Source organism: Molossus molossus, unplaced genomic scaffold (genome assembly GCF_014108415.1).
Source record: "Molossus molossus isolate mMolMol1 unplaced genomic scaffold, mMolMol1.p scaffold_m16_p_6, whole genome shotgun sequence".
Lineage (NCBI taxonomy): Eukaryota > Metazoa > Chordata > Mammalia > Chiroptera > Molossidae > Molossus > Molossus molossus.
This window is the reverse complement of record NW_023425399.1, coordinates 73664381-73679496: the sequence shown is the minus strand read 5'-3', so window position 1 is coordinate 73679496 and position 15116 is coordinate 73664381. Positions and strand designations below refer to the sequence as shown.

The 15116-nt window shown below is 36.5% G+C and overlaps 1 protein-coding gene across 6 annotated transcripts in view; it reads left to right on the top strand.

Moving 5' to 3' along the window:
* Positions 1–15116, top strand: part of ROCK1 (Rho associated coiled-coil containing protein kinase 1) — a 186881-nt gene that overhangs the window by 146473 nt on the left and 25292 nt on the right. For all 6 annotated transcript variants that reach the window (XM_036245219.1, XM_036245220.1, XM_036245221.1 and 3 more), the window contains 4 exons: positions 1480–1640; positions 3820–4004; positions 6086–6155; positions 6836–6930. In XM_036245219.1, the coding sequence (XP_036101112.1) occupies positions 1480–1640; positions 3820–4004; positions 6086–6155; positions 6836–6930 (511 nt within the window). The remainder of the gene's footprint in view (positions 1–1479; positions 1641–3819; positions 4005–6085; positions 6156–6835; positions 6931–15116) is intronic.

Genomic DNA, 15116 nt, shown 5'->3' with positions numbered 1-15116 from the left:
CTTCCTTTTGTGGAGTTGTGTGAGCACTCTATATATATTGGAAATTAACCCCTTATCTGATACATCATTGGCAATGATGTTCTCCCATACAGTGGGTTGCCTTTCCATTTTGATGATTGTTTCTTTTGCTGTGCAGAAGCTTTTTAGTTTGATGTAGTCCCATGTGTTCATTTTCTCCTTTATTTCTGTTGCCTTAGGTGATGTATCAGTGAAAATTCTGCTACGTGTGATGTCCGAAATTTTGTTGCCTACATTTTCTTCTAGAATTTTTATGGATTCACGGGTCACATTTAAGTCTTTTATCCATTTTGAGTTTATTTTTGTGTATGGTGTAAGTTGATGGTCTAGTTTCATTTTTTTGCATGTAGCTGTCCAATTTTCCCAACACCATTTATTAAAGAGGCTGTCTTTACTCCACTGTATGCTCTTGCCACCTTTGTCAAATATTAATTGAGCGTATTGCCTTGGGTCCATTTCTGGGTTTTCAGTTCTGTTCCACTGGTCTATATGCCTGTTCTTGTGCCAGTACCAGGCTGTTTTGGTTACAGTCGCTTTGTAGTATAACCTGATATCTGGTATTGTGATCCCACCTACTTTGTTCTTCTTTTTCAAGATTGCTGTGGCTATTTGGGGTCTTTTTTGGTTCCATATGAACTTTTGAAGTATTTGTTCTAGTTCTATGAAATATGTCGTTGGTATTTTGATGGGGATTGCATTGAATCTATAGATTGCTTTGGGTAGTATGGACATTTTAATGATGTTAATTCTTCCAATCCATGAACAAGGTATGTGCTTCCACTTTTTTATATCTTCCTCTATTTCTTTTTTCAATGACCTGTAGTTTTCTGCAAATAGGTCCTTTACTTCTTTGGTTAAGTTTATTCCTAGGTAGCGTAATTTTTTTGGCGCGATGGTAAATGGGATTGTTTTTTCAGTTTCTCTTTCTGTGAGTTCATCATTGATGTACAAGAATGCCGTCGATTTCTTGACGTTAATTTTGTATCCTGCTACTTTGCCAAATTCATTTATTAAGTCTAATAGATTTTTGATGGAGTCTTTAGGGTTTTCTATGTACAATATCATGTCATCTGCAACCACAACCTATTTTTCTTCTTCTATCTGAACTACCTCCATTTTTCTCCTTAGTTATTCCTTTTTTTTTTTTTTCCAGCTATACTTTCATCTTCTGGTCTGAAAATGACACTGGTAATCTCTCATATCACTGGGCAAAGGCTGGATTTAGGAGGTTTTATTTTATTACTTTATTATATTTTAACTTTCTTCCTTTAGAGATTCCACTATATAAATGATTAAAATAACATTAGGACTTCTATAATGAGTAATAGATTTATTAGAGTCTCATGATAAAAACAGTGGGAATATAGGATACCAGTTTGTTTTATACAGCCCATAAAAGTGAAAAATCATGAAGTAATCTCTTTCTTTAAATGTATGTTTGTAATTTTTTTTTTTTTACAGAGATGGAAAAAAAGTTGAAGGAAGAGAGAGAAGCTCGAGAGAAGGCTGAAAACAGGGTTGTTCAGGTTGAGAAACAGTGTTCCATGTTAGATGTTGATCTGAAACAATCTCAGCAGAAGCTTGAACATTTGACTGAAAGTAAAGAAAGAATGGAGGATGAAGTAAGAAAAATAATACTGATTTTTCACCTCATAAAAGAGAAACAATTGCACATTATGTCTGAAAAGTCATTATCTATAATTTAAACAACATGGAGGAAATTTGAATGAAATAACCTATATGTAGCTGTGTTCACTGCTATATGGTCACCATTTTCTCTCTAGTTCTTTGAATTTTCATCTTCAAATAGTTATTAAACATCATATCATAGGGTCTGTACCATTTTGTACTGTGACAGTACAACTGTGTAGAAGTGTAATAGCTTCTCCCCTGAAGAAACTGACCATCTTCTTTTTTTAAAAAAACAAAACAAAACAAAATCCTGCCTTAATTGTAAAGTATTCTATAATCTCAAACAGGAGCATTGCTGTTAGGGTTCCAAAAAAGTGTTAAACTGCATTCTTCACTGCCTTAGATTGATAGAAAGCACAGGTACACATTTACAAACCAATAGTAAAAAGGCAAAATGGTCCGGCCAGTGTAGCTCAGTGGTTGAGCGTCAACCCATGCATCAGAGGTCACCGGTTCGATTCCTGGTCAGGGCACATGTCTAGGTTGTGGGCCCGATCCCCAGTGGGGGGCATGCGGGAGGTGGCCAATAAGTGTTCTCTCTCACTGATGTACCTGTCTGTCTCTCCCTCTCCCTCTCCCTTCCTCTCTAAGAATCAATAAAGAAAAAAGGGGGGGTGGCAAAATGAAATGCCCAGCTGGAGTGTCCTTCCGTGGACTAAGAGGTCCCGGTTCAATTTCCGGTCAGGGCATAAACCCAGGTTGTGGGCTCAATCCTCAGTAGGGGTCATGCAGCTGGTGAATGTTTTTGTCACATTGATGTTTCTATCTCTTTCTCCCTCCCTTTCTCTCTAAAAAAGTCAAAACATTTTTTTTTTAAAAGTCAAAATGACATATCTTTGTGGCTACTTATATGTATTTTAGAAATTATTTATAAGATGAAAGTAATTAGGCTACACATGTAAGTTAGAGAAGGGAGAAAGAGAATACCAGAATAATCAGGAAAGACTTCACAAAAGAGGGACAGAACATTACCATTAATTTAGGTTTATAGTTTGAGAGTCAGAAGTCTGTGTTGGTGGAGGGAACATTATCAGTGAAGATAACAATAAAAGAGAGATTACTGAGTGCTTAAAAGACAGGTGAAGAACAAAAGGGACCTGATCTACCAGAGAAGAGACGTGTTGATTGGTGATGGGACAAACTTGAGAACCAAAGTATTATTCTTTTAAACTTAAAATGGGCATATAGGTGAAAAGATTATTTTAGGAAAACTCAGCCAGTAGTATATAATGGCCTAGAAAGAAGGGAAATTATATGTACCTATAAGAGTCAGCACACAGGAAAAATGTATGTTGAAAGTTTGAAAGATAATATTCAGTCATTTAAAATAATTTTAGATCATCTGTTACCCACCTATTTTTGTGCTAGGAGTTGGGATACTGAACAATATCGGTCTGGTCTTGACTTTTGGTCCAGAGGGAAAGACACATATTGAAATAGTAATTAAAAGCATGACATGTATTTTAAAAAGCATGTAGCAAGTTCTATAGGAGTGTCACATCTGATAGTTAAGGAAGGCCTCAAAAACTTTGGAGGGCTGTAGGCTAGCATAAACACTTATGAATGAAGTGGTAAATTTAAGTACCCCTTACAGTAGTTCCCAACCTTCCTAATGCTGCGACCCTTTAATACAGTTCCTCATGTTGTATATGGGCGTGTCTGCATGTGGGTGGACCCGCCTGGAGAGGGATAGAGGAGCAGTGTCTAGGTTCCTAAGACCATCGGAAATATGTGTTTTCCGATGGTCTTAGGTGACCCCTGTGAAAGGGTGGTTCGACACCCGAAGGTGTCGTGACCCACAGGTTGAGAACCTGCTCCCTTAGGAAATTCCCCCCAAAGTGGCTTTTATACTCATCTTCTCCAAAATTTCCATTCGAGGTTAAAGTTGAAAGAAACCAAATTATTTTCCCCTAAGATCTCATATCTGAAATTTGGGAATTAATTTGACTTAATAATAAACACATTTAATAATGAACACTCTTTAGAATACTGATATTCTGTATTTGTATAAGGCATTATAATGTACTTGAGATTTGATTCATATTCTTTCAAATAAGGTCTAATAAATTTAAAGAGATTTAAGATCCCGATCATTTTTCTCATTCATAGGTAAAGAATCTCACTCTGCAATTGGAGCAGGAATCAAATAAGCGACTGTTGTTACAAAATGAATTGAAGACTCAAGCATTTGAGGCAGACAATTTAAAAGGTCTAGAAAAGCAGATGAAACAGGAAATAAATACTTTACTGGAAGCAAAGAGATTATTAGAATTTGAGTTAGCTCAGCTTACAAAGTAAGTCTCAAAAATAACATTCTTGATTGTTTTTTTAATTCGGCATTGCTTATGTGTTTGATATTTTATGTCTGTTTAGATTACATAGAATTTGTTGAAAGACGACTTAAAACAAGCATTTAGAAATAAAATAATTTACTTGCAAAGAAAGTTTACAGGGGAGTTCAGGCTTTGGAAGTACAGACAGGCTCACTAAATAAAAAAAAAAACAACAGGTATTTGTTTGCCCTGGCCAGTTTGGCTCAGCGATTAGAACATCAGCCCACAGACCAGAGTCCCAGGTTTGAGGGTATGTACCTCGGTTGTGTGTTCCATCCCCGGCCCCAGTCGGGGTGAGGCCTTGTGGAAGGCAGTCATTCGATGTGTCTCTCTCACATTGATGTTTCTTTTTTTTTTTTTATCCTCACCCAAGGACATTTTTCCATTTTTTTGTACAGATAGAGTGGGAGGGAGAGAGAGGTAGTGAGAGAGAGGGAAACATCGATGTGAAAGAGACACATCGAGTGGCTGCCACCCGCACGACCAATCAGGGCCAGGGACAAACTGCAACCGAGGTACATGCCCTTAGCGGGAACCAAAACCGGGTCTCTCCGGACCGCAGGCGGACGTTCCAACCGCTGAGCCAAACCGGCCAGGGCTCTCACATTGATGTTTCTATCTCTCCCTCCCTCCCACTCTATCTGGAAAAAAATTCGGTGAGATTTAATCCTCAGGGGAGGATTAAAAAATAAATTTTTTTTTTTTTTTTAAGTATTTAAAGGAAGAAAAAAGATTATCAAGCTACTTTATACTAAGTCTGTTTATGGGGGGAAAACCACAATTTTCTCAGGGTTTTCATATCCACAAAAATCATCTTTTTCTACATTTGAATTACAAATATCAGGGATGGCCTTTTTATTAAGGACTCAGTGCCTTATAAGAAATGTTCAAGGTTTATTTTAGAGACTAGAATTAGACATGATGACCCTGTATTTATTTGTTTTGTGTTGTTCCTTTGATTCGTCTCAGAATGCAAACTACTATTTTTCTCTCTGTATTCTGAGACCTGATGTGCCCACTAACTTGAAATGGAGACAGAGCAAGGTGTCAGTATTACTTTCAGAACCTGTATAAGGACATGCTTCAAACATTTAATATCATAGATATCTTATGCTAAACCACATGTTTATTTCCTCCAAATTTGTTATAATACCTTTCCAGCTTCATTTACAACACAGTGATTCTTGCATAAAATTGTCAGTTTTGGTTTTGTTGCATTTATACTGGTGAAATTTTTTTTCCTTTTAGAGCCACTCTTCTCACCAAGTAATACGTGTTATAGTTTTCTTCTCCCAAAATTAACTCATCATTCAGTGAACATTAACTATATACCTTCTTTCAACCATATGTCTTATTAGATGCTGAAGATACAAAGTTATTAATATCTAATATGAAATCCTAGTAGCTGCAGATGGAATTGTTCATCTTTGAAAATCTGTCTGTGGGTACATTGTCACTGTCTTTTTGAGTCTGTTTCTCTCTGAGTAGTGTTTCTGTGTGTTTTCTATACATGTAGCTAGTTGTCTGTGTTTCTTTTTCTTCCTTTTTATTCCTTACCTAATTATTAATTTCTACCCACCTCACCCCTGCCATGTTCTTAATTGGCCATAATATATAGTACTGATGTGTTTTTATTATATAGTAAATATTTTATGTTCTTTGTTTTTAATGGTTTATATTACTACATACATTTTAAATGTATCCCTAAGAATGCTCTTCTCTACAAAAATTTACCCAAAAAATTATTTTTATTTTTATAATTTGCATTAATCTATAATTAATATTCTCCTGAAAGTGACCTTTGTTAGAAAAGGTTTCCCTCTGCTTTGCATAGTATCATTTTATAAGGAGCAAAATGGAGCCAGACAGTATGACATAACCAAATATAATTAGTAAAGTAATAGTATATAATGAAGTATGATTGTTTAAAACAACGGTCATTTTAGTAAACCTTCTTTATTTTAGAAACTTTAAGAAAAAGAATAATATAAAGTCTGCTATAAATAGGAGCATATGTTTACTATTTTCTCTTTTATCTGAAGACAATATAGAGGAAATGAAGGACAGATGCGAGAACTACAAGACCAACTTGAAGCTGAGCAATATTTCTCGGTGAGAATCATTTTTAGCATATAGACTGTTTCAAAACCTGACTTAAAACAAGATATTTAGATTAGTAATGTGAACTATGATATTTTTTAAATGACTATTAAGTGGCTTTCTTCCTTTTTATATCTCCATTTCTACATTTCATTTCTAAATCTGAGTTCATAGTCTATTAAGTTGTAAAGAAATAACCCTATTTGTGCAAATATTTCCAGAATTGCCATCAAACTCTAGACCTACTTATGAGACTTTGGTAAGGGTTCTGTCTGCCTGGTAACAAGTTCGGGTGGTTTAGAGTGTGAGTATTATCACATATGGTTCCTATATGCATATTACAGTAGCCTGCATACATAACATTTGTTCAAGAAACTTTTTCTGTTTGGCCATATATGCATTTTATGCATCTGTTTTGCTTTTTCTCCAAACAAGTCAGTCTAACTCTTACTTGTTCCATGCCAAGTTATTTTTATTATTACTGTTGATGAGCATTTACAGCTTTAAGGCTTTATTGAAGCCTCTGAATTTTTAGTTTGTTTCTTTTAGTTGCCAAGCTTGTGCTCTACCATTTAAATATTTGGGATTGTAATTGTTGGATCATCTGTTAGTTGTTTAACTTTATAAAGAAAATACCAACTGCTTTTTAACCCACTATAAACACTTTTTTTTTCTTATCACTTGTTTTACAGACACTTTATAAAACCCAGGTAAAGGAACTTAAGGAAGAAATTGAAGAAAAAAACAGAGAAAATTTGAAGAAAATACAGGAATTGCAAAATGAGAAGTACGTTTATTTTACTTTAGAATGAGACTCAGTATTATAACAAAGCATTCTTAAAATTTAAAGATAGAGAGTAGATGTGTCATTATTCTGATGGCAGCGGTATAGCAAATAATGTTGGGTTAATTCAAAACAAATCAAACTAGATTTAGGCTAAAGTTTAACTTTATGATGAAGAAATAATTTAATACATTAACACTGTAGCAATTGTACATAGATTTACTAAACTGTGACAGTAAATTATTTTCTTTTTTTTTTTTTTTTTTTTTTTTTTTTTTTTTTAATCCTCATCCGAGGACATTTTTCCATTTTTTGTACAGACAGAGTGGGAGGGAGAGAGAGGAAGAGAGAGGGAAACATCGATGTGAAAGGGACACATCGAGTGGCTGCCACCCGCACGACCAAGCAGGGCCGGGGACAAACTGCAACCGAGGTATATGCCCTTAGCGGGAACCGAACCCGGGTCTCTCCGGACCGCAGGCGGACGCTCTAACCGCTGAGCCAAACCGGCCAGGGCCAGTAAATTATTTTCAATGCTCTCTTAATTTTCAAACATCTATTTGAATATAAATAGTTCATGCTATATTCACAAGTCATTTTATGTTAGATAAAGGTATTTAAGGTCTTCCTCATGTGAAATTAACCGATTATATAAGTTAATTTCCATTGCATGTGTTTAGAGCCTTAGAAAGAGAACACCTTTAAAGCTACTTAAGTGTAACAACTTCTCATAGCTATATAGAGTTAGAACAGACATTGGAACTAGTTTTCTGACATTGTTATATTCTCTTTTCATATAACCACCATCTTTGAAAGAAATTTTAAAATGTAACTTTTATTGTTGAAACAAACAAATATATAATTTGTATTATACACATGTATACTTTTATTAATTATATGACAAATACCATTATAACTACCACTAATGGAAGAGATCGAACTTTGTTCTCCACAGCAGATTTCCACAATATTCCCTCTTTAATTATATCTTCTTCCCTCTCTACCACAAGAGTAATCACTAGCCTAACACTTATCTGTTGAAAGAACTGGATTATTTGTCCTATACAGTTTTCCTCAGTTGTGATTTTGTTGATTTCATTTTCATAATTACTTGGATATTTTCATCCTCCTTCTGTGTTTCCTGCAAATCAGTGGTTAAATCTAGAGCTATGTTGTCTAATATAGTAGCCACTAGTAGCCATTTAAATTTAAACTTTAATCCATTTAAATGAAATTAAAACTTAAGTCTAGATGTGCTAGCCACATTTCAGGTGCTTAATAGTGGTATGTGGTTAGTGTCTACCATATTGGACAGCACAGGTGTAGAACATTTCATCATTGTAGAAAATGTAATTGGACATCCCTATTCTGGAGGCTTACTCAAATTCAAATATGATTCTTAGAGGGAACAAGACCGCCTCATATATAACTTTGTTATGTCTGGTTGCCTATTTGTGTTGTTAGCAACCATTGACACTAGTGCTTAGAGCCTTAATACATTAGGCAGAGTCTAAAGTACGTATAAAGTTATGTTTCTTGGTTAGTCTTTGTGATGGTGATAGACTCCTATTGTAGAATAAAGCCTGGCCTATCATTTGTATGGTATTCATGGTGTAATATGCAATCCCAGGTAGTGTGCATTCACTGTGATGGGGGTACCCAATCTACCACATACTGTATTGTTTTAAAGGATTGACATGTTTGCCCTTGTTTGATCTATTTAAGAGAAATATATTGATCATTACTATTGTACTAACTTTCATACCATGACATAATTACTAGTAAGTTACTGTTTTCACTCTCAAGTGCTTCAGAATATAGGCCAGAGAAGGATATACCTCATCTTATCATGTGGGATTCAGAGAACATTTCCCAGGTGACAAGAAAAAAGGATTTGCCAGGAAATGGGATATGGGGAAGGGGGAAATATAGGCAAAAGCCAGTTTGTTATTTGCTCAACAGCAAATAGCTTAGTTTGCAGGTAGGGAGACAGTTGGTAACAGGTAATACTGGGGAAAAAAACCTGAGTCATATTACAAAGAGCCTTGTGTGGCATGCTAAAGAGTTTGGACTTCTCAAACATTGAAAAGTGGGAAGTTTAGTTTTTCTTGTTTTTTTCTGTTGCATAGACACATCACCTAGATCAGATCCTTGCAAAGAATAAGTATTCAATAAATATTGAATGAATGAAAGAATGAAAATTCTAAGCTAGGGATTGACAAAATGGTGTTTTAGAAAGATCCACTCCTTAGAGTGGAGAATGCATTGGAGTGAGTCAAAGCTGAGTGGATATAAGGAGTACACTTATACAGCCATTGGAATAATCTAAATGTAAGAGTATAGTGGAAGTTCGCAGTAAAAGGACAGGCAAGTGTATGGGGGAAAATAAGAAAGTAAAAGCAGGAGGACTTGTAGATTTTGGAGGAATGAGGGTAAAGGTTAGGGAAAATTTCAGATCCACTCAAATTTCTATCTAGGCCAATTGTGTTGATGGTAGTGCTAGTCCCTAAGTTAAGGGATGCCAATTTGTGAAAAGGGGGGAGACAGTATTATTTCCATTTCAGACCTGTTGAGTTTGAGATGCCTATGGGATATCCAACGAAAAATGGGTACAAGACAGTTGGGTTTACTGCTTCAGAACTCGAGAAAAGATAAGGACTGATTTGACAGTCATTGTATACTGAAACCACTAAGATAGAAGACATTTGTAAATATGATTGTGTATGTCAGAGTTTACAAACTCATGAGCCTGTGGTACCATACATTTAGCTGGGTTGAAGTTATTTGGATCTAAGAATAAATACATTCATTATGTGAGTGTAACAATTATAATAAACTGAATAGTTTATTTCCTCAGTTCTAATCACTTGTTGCTGCAGGGTAGCACTGACCCACTATTTCAAGATCTGGTTTTTCAAGAGAAGCTAAGAATCTCAATTTTTATATAAACTGTTGGCCCAAATTTAGTGTGTGTATGTGTCTGGAGGGAAGTAGGGGGACACTTATGTGAACTCATTTGGCCCCCAAGGCAGTAAGTTGTAACCCCTAGTGTATGATTAGAAGACATAAAGGCGGAGAACAGAAAGCTAGCCCCTATATTGTTAAGGATTGGGTAGAGGAAGGGAAAGTAAGAAGTCACCAGTAATACAAGGAGAAAACCACAGTTAGGGTATCACAAACTCTAGGGGAATAGAATATTTCAAAAAAGAGAAAGTAATTTAAAATGCCAAATATTCAGAAAGGTCAAGAAAAAATAAGTTGTCCATTATATTTAAGATTGTTTGGTACCTTGATGAGAACAATTCATAAATACTGATGAGAATAGATACGAAAGTGAATTGAGACATGGGAAGGGTAGAAGTAGAGACAGTGTATATAACAGCCACATTGACCTCCTTACTATTTATTAAATCAGTCAGTTACATTTTTTCCTCAGGGCATTTGGACTTGCTCTTCCCTCTGCCTAGAACAGTTTCTTTTGAATATCTACATGGCTTGCTTCTTCACCCTCTTCAAGTCTAGGTATAAATGTCATCTCAGAGAACCCTTCCCTGAACGCCCTTTTTTAAATTGCAAATATCCCCCGCACCAACCTATAACGTCACAGTCCAGTTCAATACTTTCTTCCCTGTTTTATTTTTCTCTGTACACTATTCCCTCCTACTATATTGTAGAATTTGCTTGCTTATTTTCTTGATTAGAATTTGCTTACTTATTTTCTTGATTATTTTTATTTTTCCACCAGAACTTAAGCTCAGTGAAGAAAGGAATTTTCTAATGTTTTGTTCTTAACTCTAATCCTAGCACCTTGAATTGCACCTAGAATATTGTAGATGCCCAATAAATATTTTTCAAATGAAAAATTCTAGAAACATGGTTGTTAAAGCAAGGAAATGCAGCAATAGCTAGAGGAAAGTGTGAAGGAGAGCCATTTCTTTTTTATTAAAGAGAGCAGATATTCGAGCATATTTAAGTAAGACAGGAGAAGGAAATCAGAGTGGGAAAAGATGCATGCATATCTATTCTTTTTTTCCCTTTATTGATTTTAGAGAAAGAGGAAGTGAGAGAGAAAGAGGAAGTGAGAGGGAGAGAGAGAAACATCGATGGCTGCCTCCTCCACTGGGGATCTGGTCCACAACCTGGGCATGTGTCCTGACTGGGAATTGAACCGGCGGCCTCTTGGTGCATGGGTCAATGCTCAACCACTGAGCCACACTAGCTGGACTATCTATTCTTTGATTCAAACAAAATTTCTGAGCACTTTCTGTGGGCCAAAGACTTTTATAGGCATTTGGAATGTAGCAGTGACAAGAACAAAGCCCCTGCCTATAATCTCATAATGTAGAAGAATTGGGAATTGTTGATAAAAAAATTTTTTAAGGAGATGGGGGAGCAGGGGGAAGGTGAGAGATTGGCCATAAACAGCAATAAAGACAGGTCTTTCACTATGGAGAGTTGTGAAGGAAACCCAGATGAAAATAGTTGCAGGTAATTTTACCCTGAACCATCTCCTTCTTTGCTGTCTCTTGCACAGTTTCACAGCCTGGGATAGAAATGTAATTTGAGGTAAATAAGTTTTCTGGCACTTTAAAGTATAACTTCAGTGCTTTATTCTGAATTGATGCAAAGTGGTAACCCCAGATGAGGACATGTTATCCATCTGAAGCCCTGCAATATAATAGCACAGACTCACCCCTAGTAGTCATAGGCTTACCAGTGGTAGTATTTCCTATCTTTACCTAATATATTAATCCACCTACTCTTCTAGAGAACTATTTTATACCTTCTGTCTCCTAAGATCTTCAGCAACCTATCCTCATAACTCAGCAAATAGCCTTACTCCCTAGATGTTGGAGAGCATGTACTCTCTCTCACCACCATAGCTACTAACCTGTGTACATCTGTACTATAACTCCTGACTTCCTTCTGATTGATGTAAATGGCAAAAATGTGCTTTTGCCTAAAGATAACCCTTCTATCCCATCACTTGCTGCCTATGTACAAATATGACTCCAGTCAGTAATTCTCTTGTCTTTCCTACATCAGTTTTTTCCTTTCTATAGTCATTTCTATTGTTATATAAACATACAGGCAGATATCTCCTTAAAAAGTAACCTTCTTTTTCCCAGCCAGTGTGACTCAGTGGATTGAGTGCCGTCCGGTAGACTGAGAAGTCCCAGTTTGATTTCCGGTCAGGGACTATGCCCAGGTTTCACCCTTGCTCCCCAGTAGGGAACATGCAGGAGGCAACCAATCAATGTATTTCTCTCACATCAATGTTTCTCTCTAAAAAAAAATCAGTAAAAACATATGTTTTTTTTTTTTAAGTAACCCTCTTTTAACTGCCTATCCTCTTCCAACTACCATCTCATTTTTCTATTTCCTTTTGTAGCAAATGTCCTGAAAGTGACATACCATTTCTCTTAAGGTCCTCTTCACCCATTCTCTCTCGAGCTTACTCCAGTCAAATATTTGCACACATCACTCTACTAAAATAGCCCTTCTCAAGGTCACTGGTAACTTCCTAAAGTTAAAGACAGTAGTCAGTTCTCAGCCCTTATCTTATTTAACATCAGCAGTTGACATAGTTGATTACTCTGTCTTGACAAAAGTTCTTCACTTGGCTTTGTGACATCATGTTATTTTCCTCTTCTTGAACTGGCTACTGTTTCTCAACCTCCTTTGCTCCTTTGTCCCTTCCCATCTCTGAGACCTTTAAAGTTTGGAGGGCTCGAGGGAGTACTCCCGCTTGTTCTTATCCAGCCTCACAACTTTAAATAGCATCAATGTACTAGTATGTTCTCCCCTGAATTCCAGACTTGTATATTAAGTTGTCTATTTGACATCTCCACTTGAGTGTTTAATAAGCATCTCATATGTAACATGTTCAGAAAAATTCCTGATTCCCTAACTTTGCCAGTCGGCTCCTTCCTATCTTTTTCATTTCAGTATTAGTAATTCTATTATTCCCAGTTATTTAAGTTAAAAACTTAAAATCATTCTAGAATCTTTTTAAAATTTTGTTCATGCAGTCCATAAAAAAATTCTCCTAACTATAACTAAAAAATATGTCCAGAATCTGATCTGTTCATTTGTACCATTTACCGATCTGATCCGAAATGTCATTTCCAATCTTGATTATTTTAGTACTTTTCTAACTAGTATTCCTGTTTCTGCCATTGTCCCCCTAGTGTCTGATTTTAATACAGCAGCCAGAATTTTTCTTCTTTTTTTTAAAAACTTATATTTATTGTTGAATGTATTACAGATGTCCCTCCTTTTTTCTCCTGTGGCGTATTTACCTCCCCTCCTCCCCACTCCTGCCCCTTTCCTGCCTTCCCCACGCTATTGTTTGTATCTATTGGTTATGCATATATGCATATAAGTTCTTTGGTTTCTCTCTTCCCGACCCACCTACCCCCTTCACTTTGAGGTTCACCAGTCTAACAACCAATTTGTACTTCCTAATCCCTTTGTCTTTTTCACTCACCCTCCCCCCCCAACCTCCCTCCCATCTGGCAACCAACAAAAAGTTCTCTGTGAGTCTGTGTCTGTTCTGCTTGCTCATTTTGTTTGTAGATTCAGTTGTTGATAGATATGTATTTATTGCCATTCTATTGTTCATATTTATTTTATCCTCACCCAAGGACATTTTTCCACTTTTTGTTCAGATAGAGTGGGAGGGAGAGAGAGGAAGAGAGAGAGAGAGAAACATCGACATGAAAGGAACACATCAAGTGGCTGCCACCTGCACAACCAACCAGGGCCGGGGACAAACTGCAACTGAGGTACACGCCCTTAGCGGGAACCGAACCTGGATCTCTGGACTGCAAGCCGATGCTCTAACCGCTGAGCCAAACCAGCCAGGGCAATTGTTCATATTTTTTTTATCTTCTTCAAGAAGACCCATCAACATTTCATATAATACTGGTTTGATTGGTGGTGGTGAACTCCTTTAGCTTTTTCTTGTCTGAGAAACTCTTTATATGGCCATTTATTCTAAGTGACAGCTTTGCAGGATACAGTAATCTTGGTTGTAGGTCCTTGCTTTTCATCACTTTAAATATTTCTTGCCACTCCATTCTGGCCTGCAAAGTTTCTTTTGAGAAATCAGCTCATAGTCTTATGGGAGCTCCATTGTAGGTAACTAACTGTTGATTTTCTCTTGCTGCTTTAAGATTCTCTCTTTGTCTTTAACCTTTTGCATTTTTTTTTTAATCCTCACCCAAGGATATTTTTCTATTTATCTTCAGAAAGAATGGGAGGGAGGAAGATAGAGGGAGAGAGAGAGAGAGAAGCATCGATGTTTGAGGGACACGTTGACTGGTTGCCCCCCGCACAACCCTGATGAGGACTAGGGACGAACCGCAACTAAGGTACGTTCCCCTGACCAGAATCAAACCTATGACTCATTGGCTTCTTCTATAATTTTGTAGTTGTAGGACTTCATTCAGCTCCATTTCAGGCAGTTCTGAAGGATGTAGTTTAGCTGTTCTGTAGTTTAGTTGTAATTTTGATGTGGTTGTGGGAGGAGACAAGTAGCGTGTTTACCTTCACCACCATCTTGACCAGAAGTCCCAAGCCAGAATTTTTAAAACAGGACACTCAGAATAATAGCCAAAGTTTCTATATTGTTTTAGAAAGCCTTATAATGTCTGTTCTTCTCACCCATCCCCCACGCCTTTCTCTCACAGCTTTTCTTCATCTCTCACTCTACTCACAATAGCTTCCTTCAGACCAACCTTAGTGCATTTGTTATTAGATGCTTCCTCTGCCCAGACACTGTATTTCCAGGTACTTACGTGGCTTACTCTCTTATTTCATCTCTCTTCTCAAATGCTTCTTAGCAGAAAAGACTTCTAGATCACCCTACATAAAATAGTGACCGCATTTTATGTCGTAAGGACATTCTTCCACCTTTATTTTTATTCTTCTCTGGCATACTATATATTGTTCATTCTAACACCTTCTTTTATTGTTCTCTATGACATACTATGTATTACTTCATTTTTAAAAATTGTCTGTGTCACCCCACTAATTATGCTTTCTGAGGCCAGCAGCTGTATTACTGCTGCCTGCCTTAATTCCTAGAACAGAATTTAGCACATGGTAGTATTCAGATAAATATTTGTTGAACAAATGAATGAATATTCGCTCTCTTTTTATTTTTACTTTTTGTAGTTATTATA